This window comes from Cryptosporidium sp. chipmunk genotype I (assembly GCF_004936735.1).
Source record: "Cryptosporidium sp. chipmunk genotype I strain 37763 chromosome Unknown contig_25, whole genome shotgun sequence".
NCBI lineage: Eukaryota > Apicomplexa > Conoidasida > Eucoccidiorida > Cryptosporidiidae > Cryptosporidium > Cryptosporidium sp. chipmunk genotype I.
Window position 1 is genome coordinate 187,386 of NW_027125608.1, and position 21,375 is coordinate 208,760.

General features: G+C 29.1%; 8 protein-coding genes across 8 annotated transcripts; 3 read left to right on the forward strand and 5 right to left on the reverse strand.

Annotated features, from left to right (window-relative positions):
• Positions 1 to 62: 62 nt before the first annotated feature.
• Positions 63 to 2,027, reverse strand: ELE39_002293 (thrombospondin type 1 domain-containing; the record flags this gene model as incomplete). Its single annotated transcript, XM_067345143.1, has 1 exon — positions 63 to 2,027. One exon carries the CDS (start codon positions 2,025 to 2,027, stop codon positions 63 to 65), a length of 1,965 nt encoding a protein of 654 aa, XP_067200679.1.
• Positions 2,028 to 2,826: 799 nt separating this feature from the next.
• On the reverse strand, positions 2,827 to 7,584 carry ELE39_002294 (uncharacterized protein; the record flags this gene model as incomplete). Its single annotated transcript, XM_067345144.1, has 1 exon — positions 2,827 to 7,584. The coding sequence occupies one exon, from the start codon at positions 7,582 to 7,584 to the stop codon at positions 2,827 to 2,829; it is 4,758 nt and encodes a 1,585-aa protein (XP_067200680.1).
• A 344-nt stretch (positions 7,585 to 7,928) lies between these two features.
• Positions 7,929 to 8,516, forward strand: ELE39_002295 (thymidine kinase; the record flags this gene model as incomplete). The annotated part of the gene is made up of 1 exon (XM_067345145.1): positions 7,929 to 8,516. The coding sequence occupies one exon, from the start codon at positions 7,929 to 7,931 to the stop codon at positions 8,514 to 8,516; it is 588 nt and encodes a 195-aa protein (XP_067200681.1).
• Positions 8,517 to 8,717: 201 nt separating this feature from the next.
• On the forward strand, positions 8,718 to 11,891 carry ELE39_002296 (WD40 repeat; the record flags this gene model as incomplete). Its single annotated transcript, XM_067345146.1, has 1 exon — positions 8,718 to 11,891. One exon carries the CDS (start codon positions 8,718 to 8,720, stop codon positions 11,889 to 11,891), a length of 3,174 nt encoding a protein of 1,057 aa, XP_067200682.1.
• Positions 11,892 to 12,191: 300 nt separating this feature from the next.
• Positions 12,192 to 13,697, reverse strand: ELE39_002297 (RNA methylase; the record flags this gene model as incomplete). Its single annotated transcript, XM_067345147.1, has 1 exon — positions 12,192 to 13,697. One exon carries the CDS (start codon positions 13,695 to 13,697, stop codon positions 12,192 to 12,194), a length of 1,506 nt encoding a protein of 501 aa, XP_067200683.1.
• Positions 13,698 to 14,220: 523 nt separating this feature from the next.
• ELE39_002298 (uncharacterized protein) lies at positions 14,221 to 15,207 on the forward strand (the record flags this gene model as incomplete). Its single annotated transcript, XM_067345148.1, has 1 exon — positions 14,221 to 15,207. One exon carries the CDS (start codon positions 14,221 to 14,223, stop codon positions 15,205 to 15,207), a length of 987 nt encoding a protein of 328 aa, XP_067200684.1.
• A 238-nt stretch (positions 15,208 to 15,445) lies between these two features.
• ELE39_002300 (uncharacterized protein) lies at positions 15,446 to 17,299 on the reverse strand (the record flags this gene model as incomplete). The annotated part of the gene is made up of 1 exon (XM_067345150.1): positions 15,446 to 17,299. The coding sequence occupies one exon, from the start codon at positions 17,297 to 17,299 to the stop codon at positions 15,446 to 15,448; it is 1,854 nt and encodes a 617-aa protein (XP_067200686.1).
• Positions 17,300 to 17,971: 672 nt separating this feature from the next.
• ELE39_002301 (Ser Thr kinase) lies at positions 17,972 to 20,368 on the reverse strand (the record flags this gene model as incomplete). The annotated part of the gene is made up of 1 exon (XM_067345151.1): positions 17,972 to 20,368. The coding sequence occupies one exon, from the start codon at positions 20,366 to 20,368 to the stop codon at positions 17,972 to 17,974; it is 2,397 nt and encodes a 798-aa protein (XP_067200687.1).
• Between the last annotated feature and the right edge of the window lie 1,007 nt (positions 20,369 to 21,375).

The window sequence follows — 21,375 nt, forward strand, 5'->3', positions numbered from 1 at the left end:
ATGTATTTATATAATTGATGTAATATAGTGAGGCGTTTTGGAAGAAATATGAAATAAACTAACTAGTACATCCAGTTACCCTCATCATTGTTTGCCAAATATGCTTCATTAGAGTTGTCAAAGTATCCATAGTTGCCATAATTGTTCATATTTTGATAGTATAGAGGTTGTTCACCCGTGACCGGAGGTGGGGGAGCGGGGCCCTGACTAAAAGCAAACCCCTCTTCTCCTGCGTATGAAGGATCCATTGTATTTGGAGTAATTATATTCGAAATTTGAGACTTATAAAATATTCCAATAACCAGAACAATTAAAACGATTATAACATGATAGAACCACCAAGGAAATTCAAATGAATCGCAAGTTTCTCCACCGTAAAATGGTGGGCATGTACAAACAAAGTTTGACATTGGTAGCTCACTACAAATTCCACCATTTAAACATGGAGAAGGATCGCAAGATTTGGAGCAAACGGAAATATTACACTCTTGGATTTTGCTGAGATCATAATTGCAGGTACCACCATTCTGTTCTGGCAGAACTATAGATCTCGTGGAAATTTGATTCCCAATATTGCAAGTTGTACTACACTCGCTCCATTCTGACCATTCTGTTACAATACAATCAGTAGCACAAGAAACTCCATTGCAAGATCTTAACTGGAATGTATCAATACAACTCTCAAGAAAATATTTTGCGTTTAATAACTTTCTTGTTCTAATTGTAGATCCTGATCCACATGTAGCTGAACATTCACTCCACACTGTCCACTCTGAATATTGGCATGGTGAACATGAAATGTCAGCATTACAAGGACTTGAATCAAGTAAACTAGGACATGGTACACCACCATTCATGCTTGGCATAATTACTGAACGGTATCTAGCTTTTGAACCAGTTGAACAAGTTTTTGAACAAGTTGACCAATCTGTCCATTGAGAAACCTGACAATCTTCAACTTTTGGATAAATTTGTGATCCTTCTCCAGTAGTGATTTGGACTTTAGTAGGGACACTTGAAATACAATCAATTATATCTAAGCTTGTTCTCCTAATACCATCTACAAATACATTAAATCCAAACTTTCTTCTAATTAATTGAACTTGAATTAAAGAATTTGCAGAATGAGTAAATTTGGTTCTGTCAGTTCTACTATAACTCCCGCATCCTGTTTTATAAGCTCCACCACTTACTTCAAAATAAAATCCTACCTGTCCCGAGCTGGTATATACTTGAAATTTAAATGTACCACTAGAAGTTACTTGAGAATGTACAAAGACTATGTGATTATTTGGCCATGAAAGTACTGGTGGATCAGATACTTTACTAATTTCATAAACTGATAAATAATTTGCCAAATAGTTGAATGCAGAACTTGCTGATATAACGTCTTCTGGATAAGCTATGCTATCTGAATACTTTTTATTTGATACGTCATATAAATAATACCTTAATATTTTCTTCTCTTGAAATTCCATAAGTCCTTGTTTAAACAAAGAGTAGTCATTCGCTGCACTTTCCTGCTGGCTTGTTTCATTATTTGAATTCAAACTTTGCATTACTTCACTATTAAGATTCAATTTATCATCATCTTTTCCTATCCCAAACATAGCTTCTAAGTCTACATTTTTTCTCTTATCTCTCACAGATTTACTACCAAAATCTGCAATTCCAAAATTCAAATGATCATCCTTTCTATTTAATTTATTATTGAATACTTGTTTATTATTCGTTCTACTCATTCCAAATGCTTTTTTTGGACGATTTTCATAATCTCTTTTTCCATGTAATCCTTCTTCCGGAACTATGCATATTCTTGAGTGGAATGAATCGGAAAATATACCATCCTGCTCTCCATAATATTCACATGTATTCTTCTTACTTAAATCCAGTACTGATCTTCCTAATAAAACTTCTTTACTACCTTTACTATAAACATCTTCTATGAATATTACCCATAATAAAAGTAATATAATAAACCTTACTTTTACTGGAATACTAATCCTTCTAAAATTAATTGAATCCATCAAAAAACTAAATAACAGTATTTCCCTTTTTAATATAATTTTTATTTATTTTAAAGCAAAAACTAAAATTATTCGGTTAAAAATAAATCTTTAATTAATTTTTCAAATTTCGTATTTAATACCAAATGAAAAATATACTTCTTAAGTAATAGACTTACATTAATAACCTAACTTCATCATTATTTAAAAAAAAAGAGTAAAATAAAACTTTATTTTACTATTATTAATCATTAATTCCAATTTTTTTTCCTAATACACGGTATCTTTTTATTTAGTGTGGGGTAACATTTTTTTTAAACTCATGAGAAATATTATATACAGCCAGATATACACAATAAACACTAATCTAAATAAATATATTAATTAAACCATCAATAATGTGTTAAATCTAGTAAAAAGCAATCAACTATCAAAGATTCCATGTTAAATTTTTTCTTTTAAAAAAACAAAAAAAAAGAAAAAAAATTTTAATTTTAAGAATACTTATATTAACTTTAAATCAATTATCCTCCACATGATAATAATAATAAATATTATTACTATTAATATTAGTTGCCCCACTCACAAAATTACATTTCTTAAAATAATTTGAGCGGGCCGTATAAACACGTCACTATTAATATTACCGGTACTAATGCATGTGGAAATACAAATAAACAAATTAGAATGCATGCAGAATAATCATAGATTTAGAATAGATGATCAATTCTAGGAGGGGAGGAAATAAATAAATAAAAATATATGATTTCATAAAGTTATTTATAATTTTTTTTTTGTAATTACAAAACTATTGTAAATACTATTCAAGTAAATGATTGGTATTGAAATTTAAAAACTTGCAGTCAGAAAAACTTAAATTATTGAAAAATCTGAATTTTTGAATGATCCTTTTGGAAGTTTCTTTTTTAATATACTGAAATGTTTTTGGGAGTCTTTGGAATTCAACTGATAGAGAATATTTATTATTATTTTTTAAAATGTATTCAAGTATATTAATTTTTGCAAGATTTTCGGAGCTATCAGAATAATTTAAATTACTGGAATAAATGAAATAGTTAATCCATTCAGTTTTCTTTTTCAATAATTCGTGATTAACTTGCTGAACGGGTTTATCATCGAAATTAAAATTATCACTATTATTACTTATTAATTCTTGTCTAATTATTAAAAGGTCATTTACCACTTTGGACAATTGATTAAAATAAGATATTAAGAGAGAAATGATATCAATAATATCACTTTTTGTGTTATTATCAATTTCAAATTTAGAATTTACATGGCTTGATTCCAATTCTAGTTTTGTTTTTTGAGAAATAAGTTTCATATAAGTTAATAATTTGAATAAAAACTTAGTAAATTCTTCAAGCTCTAAATAATGAAAAGTAGTATTTTTTTGAATTTTGGAAGTAAAAATTTTTAATACAATGTTGAAGTAAGATAAGTGAATTAATCTTACAGAATCTATTATAAAGTTGATTGAAAAATTTACAATATTTTCCTTAAAAACATCCAAATCTTTTATTATGAGCAACTTCTTAAAGTAGTTCATTGGGTATTCGAGTGTGGATTTTACATTATTAAAATCTTCATTAGAATTTATTAACATTTTTGAAAGGGGAATACTTAAAATATTAACCCAGAAATTTATTCTCATATATATAAATCTGCATGAGAAACTGCTGGGTATCAAAATCATTTGTATAAAATCATAGTTAATCCAAATATTTATCATTAAATCACTTTTTAATTGATTTATATATCCTTTAATTGAGTTATTAATATGATTCCAATTCAAAATAAGTTCCATATTTGAATTACTATTTTTTTCATGTATTCCTTTTAAAATAAAATTGATTAATAATCCATATATATTCTTACTAGAATATAAATTAATAGAATAATTGATAACTTTTTTATTAATAATTTGTAAAACTTCACCATCTAAATTAGAAATATAATAGTCAAAATATAATTCTAGTATTAATTCATTAATATCAAGTTTGATTTTTTCAAAATTTGAAGATCCATTTAAATTGTATATATCATAAAATTCAATATAATCTAATATTTTGTTAATTTTGGACTTCCATTCATTATTGATTATTCCAACCAATTTATAAATAGAATTCAAGTTATTACAAATTCTTTTTTTAATATAATAGTCAATGAAATGATTACTTTTTAATTTTCCAAGAATTTTTTTCTTATTCTTAATTTCTGTAATACCAAATTTATTATTATTTAATATTTCAATTTTTTCAAAAATCTCTTTTTCTATTTTCAAATATTCTTTATAATAACTTTTAAAACTAAAATGACTAGTATTAAACATTAATAAATAAAAAACAATCATAAATGAATAAACTTCACATTCTATCTTAGCATTGTTCTTAAAATTGTTGAAAAATCTCAAAATAAATCCTCCAAAATTCTTATATGTATTAAAAATAAATAATTCACAAATTTGTTTACCTCTATTACTTTGACAACTTTTAAAATGCGTTATGTAATAAAACAATTTATCTGAAATTAAGCCAAAATAATAAATTAAAAATTCAAAAGCTGTTGAATCACTTAACTCTAAAAAATTCCAAATTAATAAAATTGACAAATTATTTATTAAATTAAAAATTTCATCTATTAAATTAATAAAAACTTTATCCAATTCTTCATCTGATACTTTATTTATTGATTCAAAATAAATATCCAATTTTTCTTCCATTATTATTTTAAAATATATCGTTACTCTAATTAATAATTCATTTCTTTTGTCCACATAAATTTTACATGCATTTGAAAATAATCCAGTACCGGTGTTAATTACGTGTGCAAATAATGCATTTGAATTAAATTTACTAATTAGTTTTGAATGTAAAATTAATTCGTTAGAATTTAATAAATAATTATTGGAAATATTTTTTGGGATAATTTTATTTGAATTATAATAAAATAATTCATTTAACTTGAGATTATTAATTTGTTTTAAATATTCAAATATATACTTCTTTTCACGCAAAGGCTCGATTAAATTAATAATATTATAAAGTACATCAATGTGGAACTTTAATTCAATGTGGTTTCCAAATTTTGAAGAGCCTAATAAAGTTTGAATAAGCAATTTATAATATTTATTCAGTTTAATTTTCTCATTAAAATGATTATTTTCAGTATTATCATTTTCTAATACCATTTCAGTTAAAAGAAAGTTGTTAATATTATCATTCTCTTCTAAATAAGTGTAATATAAATTTAGAACTGGAATCTCAAATTCAAATTTGTTTGAATTTAATAATAATACTATAAATAAAGAATTATATACCAAGTAATGCATTGTAATGTCATTTCTACTTATATTTGAAGCTTTTTCAAAATCAAAGTGTGTATGAAGAAACTTTAAAAGTAAATTTAATTCATTTGAATTTTTTATCAAATTTATTAATAAGTTCAATATATTAAAGTAAATTTCCTCTGTTAATTCGAAAAAACTAATTTCTTTGAAGTCACTTGGTAAAACTGTATCACTATTAATTTTAGTAAAGTAATTGCAGCACTCCACATCTTTACCAGAGTCCAAGAATAATATCTTTTTAAATTTTCTCTCAAAGCAACTCATATTATGTTGTATTTCCTTTAATTTAAAATTGATTAGTGGAATATTTGAATTGAAGATTTCCGAATTTAATTTGTCAATATTAAATAATGACAAACAAATATTTATTTCGTTTTCTTTATTAATATTATAAAGAAAATTTGAATCACTCAACCAGTATAATAAGGATTCAAACTTATTCTTACAATTTACATTATTCAGTTGATATACATTAACTGATTTTAAATACTCATTTAATAAGTAATAATGGCTTAAACATTCATATTTATTTGAAGAATTGTTTTTTAAATTGAAAATAAATTTGGGAAATAGCTTGGAAATGTCAAACTTTGAATCAGTTACATTGCAATAAATAATCATTGCATAATGATAAATAAGAAAAATCTCAAAAGATATATTTGAATCTTTAATATAATTTTCTGAAATAAATGTAAAAATCAAGTCACCACTTACTTTACAATTAATGAATAAAGTCAAAATCAAAATGAAATGAATATTACTCATTTTACCATTTAACTTGTCTCTCAAAGTCAATTCTAATAAATGATCCAGCATTCTTTTCAAGATTTGTCTAAGAATCTTGGATACATTATTTTTGTTCAAAATATTCTCATTACCAAAAAAAATTGGAAACCCTTGATTCAAACTTGAGATCTTAGATTCTGAAGTTTTTTCAATTTTTATTGTTTGTATCAGTAAATGTTCAACAAGTAAAGTTAGCCCAAGTATTCTTAAGAACAAAAACAGTATTATACAATACCACTTTGATGAGTTTAAATGAACAATTTCATCAAATTTTGACTCAATAAAGCCAATCATTTCAAAATGTAATTCTTTCAAAAAGGTTGAATTAAAGACTCGAGACTTGCTTAATGAATTTAATATATTCTTGTAAAATAAGTCAAAGTAACTTTGAATTAAATCAAAACTCTTACTACCACCATCGCTAATACTACTGCTACTACTAATGTTATTGCTGAATCTACTGAACTCAATATCAATCGACTTGAATATTATCAGAAGAACGGAAAAATGATCTCCTTCAAGTTTAAAAGAATTTTCTGTATAATATTGAGACTTAACATAGTTTTCAAATTCCTCGGAAATAGCCATCATTTTAAAGTATATATTCAATATCCCAGAATTAAAAATTTCTTTATTTATCACGAATTCGACACTTTCATCAGTAACCATCTCAGATTCATATATTTTAACTTCATCCATGGTTTTACTTTTATCAACTTGCTTCAAAAAAGAATTCAACTTCTTATCCACAAAAACTACTTGGTCTTCATCATTCATGTCATCTTTCAGTAAGTGGCTTTCAACAATCAAAGTAGTATTATCCTTATCATCAATATATTCTTTATCAATATCAATCCCAATAATCCCATTTTTACATTTTCTGCCTTTGAATCCACTTCCATTAATTACAGAATTATTGATAAAGTCTTCATCCAAACTATCACTACAATCAGATTCTTTTTCATTAATGTTGAAATTATCAATATGATTTTTAAGTTGATCAAATAAAATATTGTCAACTTGGTTATAAAATGTAACATTTTGACATACTATTGGTTTTTCAAAGTTATACTCCCAGTCAGGCGGAATCAACTCGTCATCTGGTACAACAAATTCATCAAAATCTATTGAAAGTCCATCAGAATTATCTTTCAATTTACTTCTTTTTTTCTTTGGTCTTATTTTCTTTGGCTTAATTCTACGCCTTTTCAATTTACTAGCTCCGCGTTGATTTAGTTCATCACCGCCCCTTTTAATATCGTTACCTGAATTCAAAATATTGGAATTTTCCTGGTAATCAGCATTCTCCAGTTCATCTGGTTCTTCCCTCAAATCAACAAACAATAATTCTTCTTCATTATATCCCCCCAATAATAAATCGAGATCCTCCTCAGTAGGCCCATTTTCAAGACTGCTAATCATAATTTCCAATCAAGTTCAAATAAAAAAGTGCAATCACACCATTAAAGTATATTCCACTCAAAATCCCACTCATAAAATCAATATTAATTTACATTTCAAGTATTTGAAAATGAACTTTTTGGCGGGCTTTCCAATATCTATATTTAGGTAACTATTTTTCACACCATTTATAAATTTAGGCTAGATTAAGATTAAAATAACCCACAAATTAAAAATAATTTATTAATAATTGAGGGAATTTGAAAATAAACGAAAAGAAGAAAATCGAATTTTCAAATTACTGCTTTAAAGGTAATAATATAATAAATAACCCTGCAAAAAAGACAGGAATTACTTTGATATAAATGGCAAAATTATACTTTTATTATTCAGCAATGAATGCTGGAAAATCAACAGTCCTTCTACAATCTTCATTCAATTATCAAGAAAGAGGAATGAAAACTATTCTTTTTACAGCCGCTATAGATAGTCGATTTGAAGAAGGTTCTATTTGCTCTAGAATTGGCCTCTCAGAAAAAGCTTACAAATTTAGCTCCAGTACAAATCTCTTAGATATTATTACTGAAGAACATAAAAAGAAAAAAATTCATTGTGCTTTAGTTGACGAAAGTCAATTCCTAACAAAATTTCAAGTGAGAGAATTATGTATAGTTGTTGATAAGCTGAATATACCGGTATTATGCTATGGTTTGAGAACAGATTTTAGAGGAAAATTATTCGAAGGAAGTAAATACCTACTAGCATGGGCTGATAAACTGAATGAAATTAAAACAATTTGTCACTGTAGCAAAAAAGCCACCATGACTCTCAGAATGGACGGTAATGGGAATCCTGCATATACAGGTGAACAAATTCTTATTGGCGATGATTCAATATACACTTCTGTATGTAGAAAACATCATATTATTAATAACGAAGATTACAACTTTTAAAGCGGGCTTTAGTCAGCGCCAAAATGGCGCTTTTTAAAGTGCCTAAAAAGGAGTCAAAGACAGACCAAGTAAAGGTAAAAAGGCAAGAGAAAACATATATTGATAAATATATATATATATTTAATAAAGATAGTATCACTCTTCTATTTCTCTTGTTTTAGATTGGTAAAATAACTCTTTTATGGAAAAGAAAGGGAAGAGATGAATAAAGGTTACAAAGGAGGATGTTTTTCTTTAAAAGTACCACCAGTATTTTGTAGTAACGGAAGTTTATTATTGATTCCAAAAGGGAGAAGTAATCAAATTTATGTGTATGACACTCTGGGGAATGGAGAGTCAAGATCCCAATTTTCTGCCTCAAAAGAAGTTATTACAGGTCTTGGTGTTATAAAGTCTGATCATAAGGAAGAATTACTTGTTACTACAACTTTTAATGGTTTAATACGAATTTTCACCTTGCATGATGTCTTGAACCATAAGGAGAAGCCTGTAATAGAGATGAGAATTGCTCAATGTATTTTCGATTTGAAGGTTGCTAAGAGCAATATATATTTTATAATAGGTGAAACAAAAGCTCAAGACACTACTTTAATTAATCCTAATGTTTCTCTTCATAAAATTGCAATTTCTGATATACTCTCAAAAATTGGTTCTGCTAATTTCAATTCTGAAAAATTGAAATTTGCTCAAAAATTTCTTAAAAAGATGATAGACTTTTCTTATGGAGCTTTGAATTTCCATGTTTCTCTGGATGAATCCTTATTCTGCTTCATCTGGAAAAATATCCTGCTCATTTGGAATATTGAATATCCTGATAAAATCATTCGTTTCAGACATTCCGAATATATTCTATCTCTTACACTTTCGGAAGATAAACAATTTGTTGCTACTGGTGATGCATATGGTAGATTAACTTATTGGTTTATTCCTCCTTCTTCCTCAAAAGAAGGTATTCAAATGTGGAAAAATGCGCCTTCTATTTCTGAAAACTCTGATATTGAAAAGATGATTTACAAATATAATGTTAAAACATCCATCTCCCACTGGCATTCACATGAGTTAAATTGCTTAAATATTATACCTGGTACAGATGTTATATTATCAGGTGGAGAAGAAGCTGTTCTAGTACTATGGAGACAAACATTTTCTTCAGATTCTTATTTAATTCATAGCAGAAATCAATACAAGAATCCAAATAATAATGGCACCAGACAATTTATCCCTAGATTGGGAGCTCCAATATACACTATATCACCATTTAGAAAAGAAAAAGCTCTCAAAGATTCTCAAAATAATGATTATATTCAAGTATCTGACTCTATACCTTCATTATTAGCAGCTATTGTATGCTCTGATAACAGTATTAAGATTATTGATTTGGTTCATAACAAAATTCTAAATACAATCTACGGAATTTCTACTCCGTTTAATATGATCAAAGGCAGTCCTTTGGATTGTCCTAAAATCAAAATTCTTGGATCTCAGTTCTTGGATCCTACAAGGCTCTTGGTTTCAATCATTTCTCATCCATTCAAGTTGCATATTCATGATATTATTAAGGATATTTGGCACTCAAGCATTCTTTGTAAACCTGAGGAAAGTTATGTTTCAAAAGTTGGAGACGGAATTTCTTCATCAAAGCTTGTTCAAGAGGATATAACTAGAGTTGTATTGACTGATGCATATTATTCAAAGAACTCAAAATTTGCTATTACTATTGAGAGTCAAAAGTTTGATCATGTCAAGGATCAAAAGAGGGTTAATAATCTTAAGTTTTGGAAAATTCTTCTTTCTAAAGAAAAAACACGCTTTGAACTGGTATCCAAATACCCTATTGCTCATATTGAACAAGTCATTTCAATAGAAGAAGCAAAATCTGATAATATATTGTATCATAATGATAAAAACACTATAGCTGATAAGCAAGAGGACAATATTAATATTGAAAAAGATAACACTTGTTTTATAACTATTACCTCAAAACGCGAAATTAAATGCTGGATTTACAAGCACCAAGTTAAAGAGTGGGTAAACTCATCCATTATTCATGGAGAATCTGACATTGAGATATACTCTACATGCTTTAGTGATGCATTTAACAAGCTATTCTTGGCATCGTCTAAGGGAATTATAGTATATAACTGGAATAAACAGTATTCAGTCTTGCTGGAAAGTGATATTGGCCATTTATCTGTTAAAGAAGCTCAAATTAGTCAGATGGTTACTATTATGGACGAGAATGAATATTATTTATTGGGAATTTCTCCTTCTTCTGGAAAGCTCTTTGTCTGGAATATTACTTCCATGGAGTTAATTCTTGAGGAGAATATAGATCTTAACTCTGACTCTAAGCTTATTTTTATCCATAATTATGAATATTTCTGCAAGTTTTTACAAGAAGAAATCCCATTCCAATTTGCAATTATTAGAAGTACAAAAAAAAGAGGAGTTGTCTCTCTTTATAAATTCGAAAATGATGCCAAATCCAGATCTCAAATCAAGCAACTTAAATGTTTGGAAGATATTGAGATTGATCTATTTGAGGACACATCTATCAAGGATGCAATTATTCAATTCAAGGTTGAAAACTCTAAAATCTGTATATATTTAGTGCTTTTGTTATCCAGCTGTGATGTTTACATTCAAGAATTAGGAGTTTTGGATAAGTCTGAAATTGTATCACAAGTTTTACAAGATGTCAAGAGGCAGTTAACAGATATTAGTGAAATGGTATCTGGTTCTTCCTCTGATATCAAGTTAGTTTGTGATGAATGTGAATCGGCTGATATTATGGATATCCAAAAGTCCATTGAAAAGATGTTCCTCAAGGCTGATAAAGATGACCAAATGAAGGATTGTAAAGAAGTCTATACAGCTTCTACTCTGTCAAAAATTTCTAGGACTGTTCAGAGCATTATTTCCCATTCAAATGATCCATCCAAAGACGGTTTGGAGATTAAACAAGCTGCCAGCTCATTTTCATCCCTTTATTGTTTAAAGCAGGCCAGTACTGAAGTTGTTTCTTTTGGAAAAAAGAACCTCAACAACTTATCCCAGAGCTTGAACACTTGTATGTGTCCATCACCATCCAACCTATTTTGGACTTTAGTTAACGGTAAATCCTCCAACCTATCACGCTTAAGTGATCATGGTGATTGTTACAAGAATGACCATCGTTACAACAAAAGCTCTTATGTGCAGGTGTTTAATAGCTCCAAGCAAAATGATCAATTCAATGACTCCCAGTCATCCCCATGTATGAATTTCTCTGATCATTTGTCAAGTGGAATCCTAGTAGCAGAATCTTTGAAACCTTTGCAAACTCAGAAACTACAGTCTATTTTAAAGAGGGCAACTTTTACTGAAACAAGGTAATGTAAGCTGTATTTATATATATATATATATATATATATATATATTTATATATTCATACACAAACGTATTTATGTGTATATAAGCGTATTTATGAGTTTGGAGAAAGAAAATCCAATGTTTACTTATATAATCATAACCTACGAGATGCTAATCAAGGAGATATCCGTTTGCAATTTTCCGAAAATTCCATGTGAGAAAAGCTACTATTCTTCTTTTCATCCTAATTTGCACTTGCTAGCCATATCTACCTAATTATATGCTCTTTTAGACACACACAAATAATTTTAGATCAGGTCATTTCTAATTTTTGTTCAATAGTTTCATATGTACTAACAGTCTACCGAGACCTCCTCCTAGTGTCTGCATGTAAGGAAAGTCGATAGAAAATATGTGTTTCCAATTTTCAATAAGATTAGGTATTACAATGTTGGCATCTGAAGCCATAAGAGGTAGAAGAAAGACAAGATGTCCATGGCTGACCAAAGTCTTGGATGCAAAAGATAACAAATCGAAGATCATTTCATCAATTGGCTGGAAAGAACCAAAGGTGTTTTTTCCTATAGACGGATGAGTACTCGAAAAAGCAGAAGCAGAGGAGGAAGAACTTTTTCTATAATTGTATTCCTGAATAAAAGTGTGGATATATTTATTACCTGAATATGCAACAAAATCTTGTCTTTGGTCAGAAGTGGATTGGCTTGAATTGGAATTAGTTGTTCTAGAAGTTGCTCTAATCCCATAAGGAGGGTCGCAAACAATTGCATCTATCCATGAGGATCTAATGGAACTTTGAGAAATGTCCATCCTAATAATGCCAGGCCTTTCTAACTTATAATAGTCGAAATTGGAATAAATAGACTTGGGATGGTTTTCCTGTATAGCATTATCTTTAATCATATGTGGATTAACATAGGAACAAAACCAACCATTAATTACTCTAAGATCAAGATCAGATCCAAAGCATTTAGCTCCAAAGTGAGAAGCTGAGATGAGGATACCTCCAGTTCCACAAAAAGGATCAAAAACTATGTCATTCTTTTTAACTTGAGCAATGTTGCACATTATAAAGGCCAACTCATTATCCATAGTAGTTGGACCCAAGATAGGTCTTCTATTTAAAGTATACTTCAACCACCAGAGAGACTTATCTCCGAGGTCGGCAGGGCCTTGATTTCCCAATATTCTTCCAAGGTAGACCCTCTTTAGCTTAGCAGACTGAAGCTTTGAAATTTGCTCCTTAGAAATCCCCATATCTGGAAGTTCCTCCTGAGTATGAATGCATCTCCAGTCCTCAAAAATCCCCAGACTAAGGGAAGGATCTTTCAAATTAACGGTTTCAGTACCTTTAAAGAGAAAGCCATAACGATTCATCCTTGAAACTTGGTCAGGCCTGGATAATTTCTTTCCGATACTTTTGACCTTCCAAGAAAAGTCAATGTCATTACGTATATACTTGTTGAGGAACTGAATTTTAACATATTCATCTTCCCTGAGCACTTTCTCAACTCTTTGATGGTCTGGTCCACTTGCCCAAACCTGCATAAATCCTCTTATAAGAACACTCCTCTCCAAAATACGTAAAGCAATATCTTCCTGCGGCAAATATACCCAGGCAAAGGAGTTGCTGTGGTCATTTGCCAAAGGTCTCTCATACTTACTATGGTGCCATGAAACGTAATCAGGCAAATTAGTCACCCAAAGCCTGTTTTTTTCAACTCCAAAACAGCAAGCCAAAGACTCCAATTCCTGGATTCTAAACTCGTGATAGTCTGGGTGTAAAACAAACCAAACCAAATACAACGGCATAAATATTCTCTTTTCTCCCCAGAATCTACTTTTCTTTAATTTCCGGTCAACTTGTGATTTGCTTTCCACTAAAATTTATTAGTCGTCACCGGTATAGTATTTTTGAGTTTGGGCGGGTTTTAGAGAATTTTCTATTTAGTAAGTGTCAAAAATAAACTAGAGAATAAAAAGAATAAGAAAAAAGATTTTAGATTTCTTGAAAGAGAGATTTTCGGTAAATTAGCAACTGGAGGAATTGGTAGTTAAATTTTACTGGGAAATTGTTTTTTTAAAAATTTTTAGTTTAAAAGGTGAATTTTCAACTTTTGATATCAGATACTTAAAGGGTAATATTGTACAGTTGGCTTGTTTTGTTGGTTTAAGCTGAAAGTTGTATTTATTTTTCTCTGGTAATTATTAAAATAATTGTCAAAGATTAGAACAGTGAAGTACAGAATAAATAAATTTATATGTTTTATATTTTTTCAAGATTTATCTATAGATTGTAATTCTTGATAATTCGCAAATAAATAACTCAGAAACAATGAGTGAATCCAGCAAAGACGGCAAAGCTAAAAGGGTCAGAAGTGCTGGTCAAAGAATTAGAGATATTAGAAGACTATTAGAAAATGAGAAATTTCAAATCTCAGAGGAAAAGAAGACTGAATTAGAAGAGGAGGCAAAAGCTTTGAAAAATACAATTTCCAAGAATAAAAGCTCATACAAGAAGAAGCTTAATAGGTACCTTCAATATAAGAAGAATAAGCAAAAGACTATGAGATTTGTTGAACTTGTTAAGGTTAAAAGGAAAATTAATCAGCTTCAAAAGCTCTTGGTTGAAGCCCTTAAGAATAACCAAATTGAAGAAGAAATACAAGAAAATGAAAATAACTACGAAACTGATGATACAAAAGGTATTGATAATATAAATGATACCGATAGCATAAAAGATATCGACAATATAGAAAGTAATCCAAGATATTTATTGGATTTAGGTTTTTCAGAAGGTGATTCAGTTAAAGACAAAATCTTAAAAATTAAATCAAAAATCATAGTTTACAAGAGATATGAGGATTACATTAGGTTACTTCCATTCTTTAAAGAAAGGAAGTATATTCCTTTATTCTCAAATACGGAATTAGATTCTAATATAATTGAAAGAAGAGAAGAATATATTAATGATGTTCAAGAGCTTAAGGAGGAACTTAGAAGAAAAAAGATTAAAACTTCAGAAATCAGTAATATTTCAATGAAAGATTCATTTCTTGTCCAGGATGATGATAATTTGGAATCTGCTGAAAATCTTAGCGAGAAGTGTAATGCTCCAAAAAAACTGGTCAAAAAGATTGAATATAGCATTGGGAGTAATAATGCAAGAAAGAGTAGCAATTCTAAGAAAAGTATTAAAAAGACATCTGAAAAGCAAGGCAAATCCAAGTCAAATTTTAATAAGTACCCAAAATCTGAATCAGAAACAAAAACAAAGATTAAGCCATCAAATAGTCATGTCATCTTTTCAGACTCAGATTAAAAGGCTGGGGTTTGAAATGAAAAAACCTAATTTTATATATGTTTGTTTATTGTGACTCTTTGTTTGTATATATATAACCTAGGATTTTGAAATACTTCCTAATAAGATAAAATCTGCCATTTTAGTGTTGATTTCAATGCTAGTATTGAATATTAGTTAGCATTGAAAAAGATTTGAGTTTGCCTGTGAATTCGATAGTTAAAGTTTATTACCTTCTTTCTCTTTTTTCAATTGAGAATTAGATCTTTTCTAAAGTCTCAATTCCCAACAAATCAAGCCCTTTAAAAAGAATTTGTTTTGTTAAGAAACAAAGCAAAAGCCTGCTTTGTTCAAGCTCTTGATCTTCTAATCCAATAATTCTGCATTCTGTATAAAACTGAGCAAAGCTCTCAGATAGTTCATAACAATAATCAGCAAGTCTATTAGCAAAGAAATCATTCAAAATTCCATCAAAAACTTCTGGGAATCTGAGAATTCTAATGGCAAGTCCTCTTTCAACATTATTAGAAATCTTAAGCTTAAAATGTGAAACTTTCTGTTGAATAACAATATTATCATCAGATTGAATGAAATCAACTCTCCTAAAGATTGCACAAATTCTTGCATAAGCATAAAGTAAATAAACAGCTGTATTACCTTTGGGATCCAACATCCTATCGAATGAAAATCTGTAATTAGTCAATCTGTTTTGTTTCAAGTCAAAGTATTTAATAGCTGCATGACCAATAGTACTGGCCATTAAATCCAAGTTGGAATCGTCAATATTCTGATGATCTACATCAACCTCTTCTGCATTAGATAGAGATCCCTGGTTAGATCTTCTCTGATTTCTTCTTTCAACCAACTCTCTCTTTGCTCTAGCAACACCCTCATCAATAAGCTCAGTTAATTTGACAACATCCCCACTTCTTGTCTTGAACTTCTTCCCATCTTCTCCTTGAATAACTCCAAACCCAATGAAGAATAGCCTTGTATTGGGAGGATGATGCCATCCCATAGTCTCAGCAACGTCAAAAAGCTTCATAAAATGCTCCTCCTGACCCATATCAGTAGTGTATATAACCCAATCAGCATCTAAAGTTTTTAATCTATAGTGAATTGCAGCCAAATCTGTTGAGTCATATCCATATCCTCCGTCACTTTTAATAACCATTAAAGGTATTTCATTAATTTTGGTATAAACACACTGAGCTCCATTATCAAGCTTAAGAATTCCCTTTTCATCCAACATCTTAACAACATTAGGAATCATGTCATTATAGTAACTTTCACCAAATTCCTCAAGACGGATTCCAAGTCGATCGTAAATTTTCTGGAACTCAACTCTACTCACCTCACAAATCTTTTTCCAAGCAACCAAGGCATCCTGGTCACCTCCTTGCAACTTAACGACATTCTTTTGGCTCCTTAACTTAAATTGTGGATCAGTATCAAACCTTTTCTTTGAATTCTTGTAGAATTCTTGTAAATCTGAGATTTCTGGCAAATTGTCAACAAAATTGGGATATTCTTCCTTTAAGTATTCGATAAGCATACCGAATTGAGTACCCCAATCTCCAACATGATTAACTCTTAATACCTCAAATCCTAAGTACTCAAGAATTCTACATGTCGTGTCACCAATGATTGTAGATCTCAAATGTCCCACATGCATTTCTTTTGCAATGTTTGGTGATGAGAAATCGACAATTACTTTCGGAACTTTTCTTCCACTTTTACAGTGAAATTTCATTGTTGGGGTTACCTTTACGTCGTCCATTTCTTGTAATTTAGATAAATTACTATGAATAAACTCGTCTGATAACTTTATTGTAATGAATCCTTGTGGCGCAACCTCTATGGATTTAAAATTTGATGACAGACCATCACTTTTCTCGATATGTTCCTTTATTTTCATTCCAATATCTCTTGGACTTTTTACTCCTTCTAATTTACCTTTAAATTGGGAGAAAATGTTCATACAACTATTACACTGATAATCTCCAAAGTTTGGATTTGATATAGAAATAACTGCTTCTTTATCGAATTCCGGAAACAAACTTTTAATAGCTTTATTGAATGCATGTTTGACAATATTCTGTGGATTCTCCATGATTTGCTTATTTCCTGGTCTTTCTTAATTCTCTTAAAAATAAACTCGCTCCTCTAAACACTTCTCTCAATTCTTACTTCCCTTTCTTCACAAGTCAAATTTAAATTCAACTCTTTTTTTGGTTTTAAAAATTTTTTATTTAAATTTTATATTTAATCTACTTTTTTAAAAAAAATATATATATTTAATAAATTTTTTTTTTGTATTAAAATCAAATGTTTCAGAATATTAGGTACCCGGTTATATTTCAAAAGAGCCCGCCATCTTTAAATTCGAATAATTTAATCATTTGTAGTTATTACGAAGCTTAAATATTTTCCCGAAAAAATTATTAAGTAAAACATAAAAATTCTCTATTATCTGCTCTCCCACATACATTCACATACTATCTTCTTTGGATAATGTGTCTATAAAGCAATCATAAAAATCTCCATTATTACGAATTAATACTCATAAGCTATAATAAAATTGTGTGTAAAATGATCACTTCGGATTTTTTCTCACAACTTCAGGATATAACAATTTAAAATTTAAGAATAAACCAAAATTTTTTGATTGCGTTAGATTAGTCTTGTTTATTCATTAAGTTACCCATTTACATTACTTAATTTTAAAATAATTAAAAGATGGCCAAAACTCGTAATTTGAAAATAGTTGCCAGTTTTATTTCTACTAGTTTAAAGAACATCTCCACCATGGGTCAGACAAAATCTCATTCATTGTAATCCTTTTATTCGGATCAGGCTCTAACATTCTTTTTAATAATGATTTTAATTGTTTGTTCCAGTTTCTGCACTCACGAAAGACATCAAAATTAATATCAGAAAATACCAAGTTTTGATACCTATGGTCTTGCCTGGTATCAGAATATTTCCAAATCCCACCATCAGACCAAATCCAAAACATTATTATACCAAGCATATATATATCAGCAATCCTTGTGTTGAAATAAAACATGGACCTATCTTGACATTTAATTGGATTTTTATTGTGTATTCTTGAAAATTCATTAAGATACGGATAATTATTTCTTTTATTATATGTATCAACATCCATTAACTCTTCAAGCGGAAATTGAATTTTGTTTTCCTCTAATCTCCAAAATATCTTCCAACATTCTGGAGGCATATAAGCACCTTTACCTACAGTTGGCTCACAACTTTCAAACTCATAATAGGCTTCAGGGGGAGGATTTATAAAGTTAAAGCTAGAATTATTGGAATTAAAATTTTCAGATAAATGATTCTTTGGACTTTTTCTTGAATAATGGGTATGTCTGGGATTTTTGGTAATAATTGGGGTAGACTTTGCAAAATCACAAATATTGATACCGTTTGAACCAATTAAAATATTTTCAGGAGTAAAATCAAGATGGCACAATCCTTTTGTATGGAGATTATTTAATGCTAATACCAATTTATATTGTAATTCTTTTTTCTCTTTGTCTGTTAGATTTCTGTTTTTCTTCTCACATTTATCCAAATAATCCAACAAATCTTCACCATAATATTCTGAAACAAGTATAATATGTGTAGTATCCTTAGATAGTAAATAATCAGAAGCATTTCTATTAGTAATGTTTCTATAAAGTGTCTTGGCTTCTTTATGATTACAATCTTCACAATGTTCTAGAATAGCATATAATCTTGGAGCAATTCCAACACTATGATTTTGCAGGAAAGCTAGAGCTGCAGCTTCCATGACAAAATCTTCCCCATCGGTAACATAATCTCCATCCCAAATCTCATGCATTTCCCATTGTTTAGACCAAATGTTTCTTGGAACTTTCTTTACAAATAAAGTAAAATAAACTTCACTATTATTCTTTTCCAGGTAAATTTTGGACTTAAACATTTCCTGAACCCTACAACTTGTTGGAGAAGCTCCTAAAGTTGGTATTTTTTCGTGAACCCAGTCAGAAAATGGGACCCCATTAAATTTGTACAACCTAGTTGAGCTTTTTAATTTACTTATAAGATGCTTTGCTTCTTTCCAAGTATAACATACTTTGTCGTTTTTTCCTGATGCTAAAGAAGATGGAGAATAAGATATTGTGGATGAATGTTTTGATATGTTAGTCAATCCTCTACCTAATAAGGTACCTTTATTATTGGACAACCTTTTATTATTTTCATCAAAATAGCCACTAACTTCTGCAATCAAGTCTTGTGAGGTATATTGACTTATTAGAGGAATATCTAATTTTGTGGCCGGCTTATCATTCAAATCTGCTAAGTTTCCTTGATTTATTCTTTCCATAATATAATTGAGATGATTATCATCTGCAGAGAAATCCACCGCATGATTCTTCTTATTTAAAAAATATTCGTCTTTTAAAGTTAAAGAATCAATTTCCTTACTGTTTGGAGTTCCATTATACTTTGTAGACCCATTATTGTTTGAAGGGCTTGGAAAATGTAAATTTGTAAATGCTGGAGATGTTGTTGTAGAACTCCCATCCAATGTTGTTGGAGTAACAGGAGCTTGCCCATTAATAACCTTGGAATACTCATTTGAATTGTAATTCAATATTTGCTCTGCAAATGAAATTCCAATATTTTCATTTAAACTTGATGGAGACGAGAACGAACAAGGTGAACAAGACGACGATGAGGAAGAAGATGATGATAGTGATGATGTTGAATAGGGGAAAGAAACAACAGGAGATAAATTAGGTGATATCTTTGTACTTTTTGCAGAAACTGGACTCTTTTCACCTTTTGATTTGAGTCCAATATTAACTTCTTTCTGTTCTCTTAATCCCCCTCCTACCTTTGTTGATTTATCCGTAAATTTCTCCATATTCTTTTTCATAATAATTTCTTTCAAGTGATTTTTTGAATTTATATTATCCACAGCTTTATTTAAATGGTTTGAAGACCTGTTTAAAATTGAAATATTTAGTGAATTTTTCATTAATCCAACAAATTTAGACCAAATCCCACTTTCATATCCAAGTTCTGCACTGCTCTTTAAATGTTTTCCAGTCTGATCATTCCTTGATTTAATATCAATAACTTGTCTATTTGCAAAAGGTTTTTGTACCTCTTCTTTCGAAAAGCTTTTCATTCTTTTAATCCTTTCTAGTACTTTAATAACACTTTCTTTTCCTATAATTACATTATTCTTTCTTTTATATTTTACTAGCTTAATAATCCTGCCTTCTACTCCAATTCAATATTGAATATACTTATCAACAAACTTAAAGGAAAATATAATAATGATAACAATAATCCCAACAACACTAGATTAAAAATGATCTTTTTTTAATGACTTTCCCTCTGAATTATATTTTCCAACAAAATTTTGTTCTCAAATACTGTTATTACTTCTTCTATTATCGTTTGAAATCTTTTTTATTATTCACACAACTTCTCCTTCCTTTTAGCCTTAATATTTTAATTTCTACATCAGATTTCTTGACATTTTACAATTTTTTAATACTTTATTCTATGCATTACCTGGAATATTAATAATTTATTATATTCACTTGTAAATATATATAACCTGCCACATGACTTCTCTTATTTCTTACCTTTTTTTAATATCTCGAATTTGAGTAGAACCTATTCTGATTTTCTTTCATATTGCACCGTCAAATGTACTTGCATGTGATGGCGCCCAAAGCATGCATTCATGTGGAAGCCCCACCTACCGGTACTTTGTGACATTAATACACGTACGCAGATTTAAATGCAAATAATTTGATAGAAACATTTAAAAAATAGCAATAATAATTAATCAATTAATTAAAAGATGTATTATGTGTTTGCAAACCGAATAATTTTTTTCTAAATCACTTCATTAAAATGTTTAGTAATTGTCTCAACAAATAAGATTGTTCTCACTGCTTTATTAAATTATATCATTAGAATACACATATATATCAACAAATTAAAATAATTTAATTTCTTAGTTACAAAGCTTTCCAAAAATTATAATTTATTCTGATATTTATTAAACCAATTTTCAATTTTCTAAAAGAAATTTTATCTAAAAGTTTTAATTCATATAATTCATTAAATAATTTTCATGTGGACCACATACATGTTTTAGTTTGTGGGACCAATTTGAAA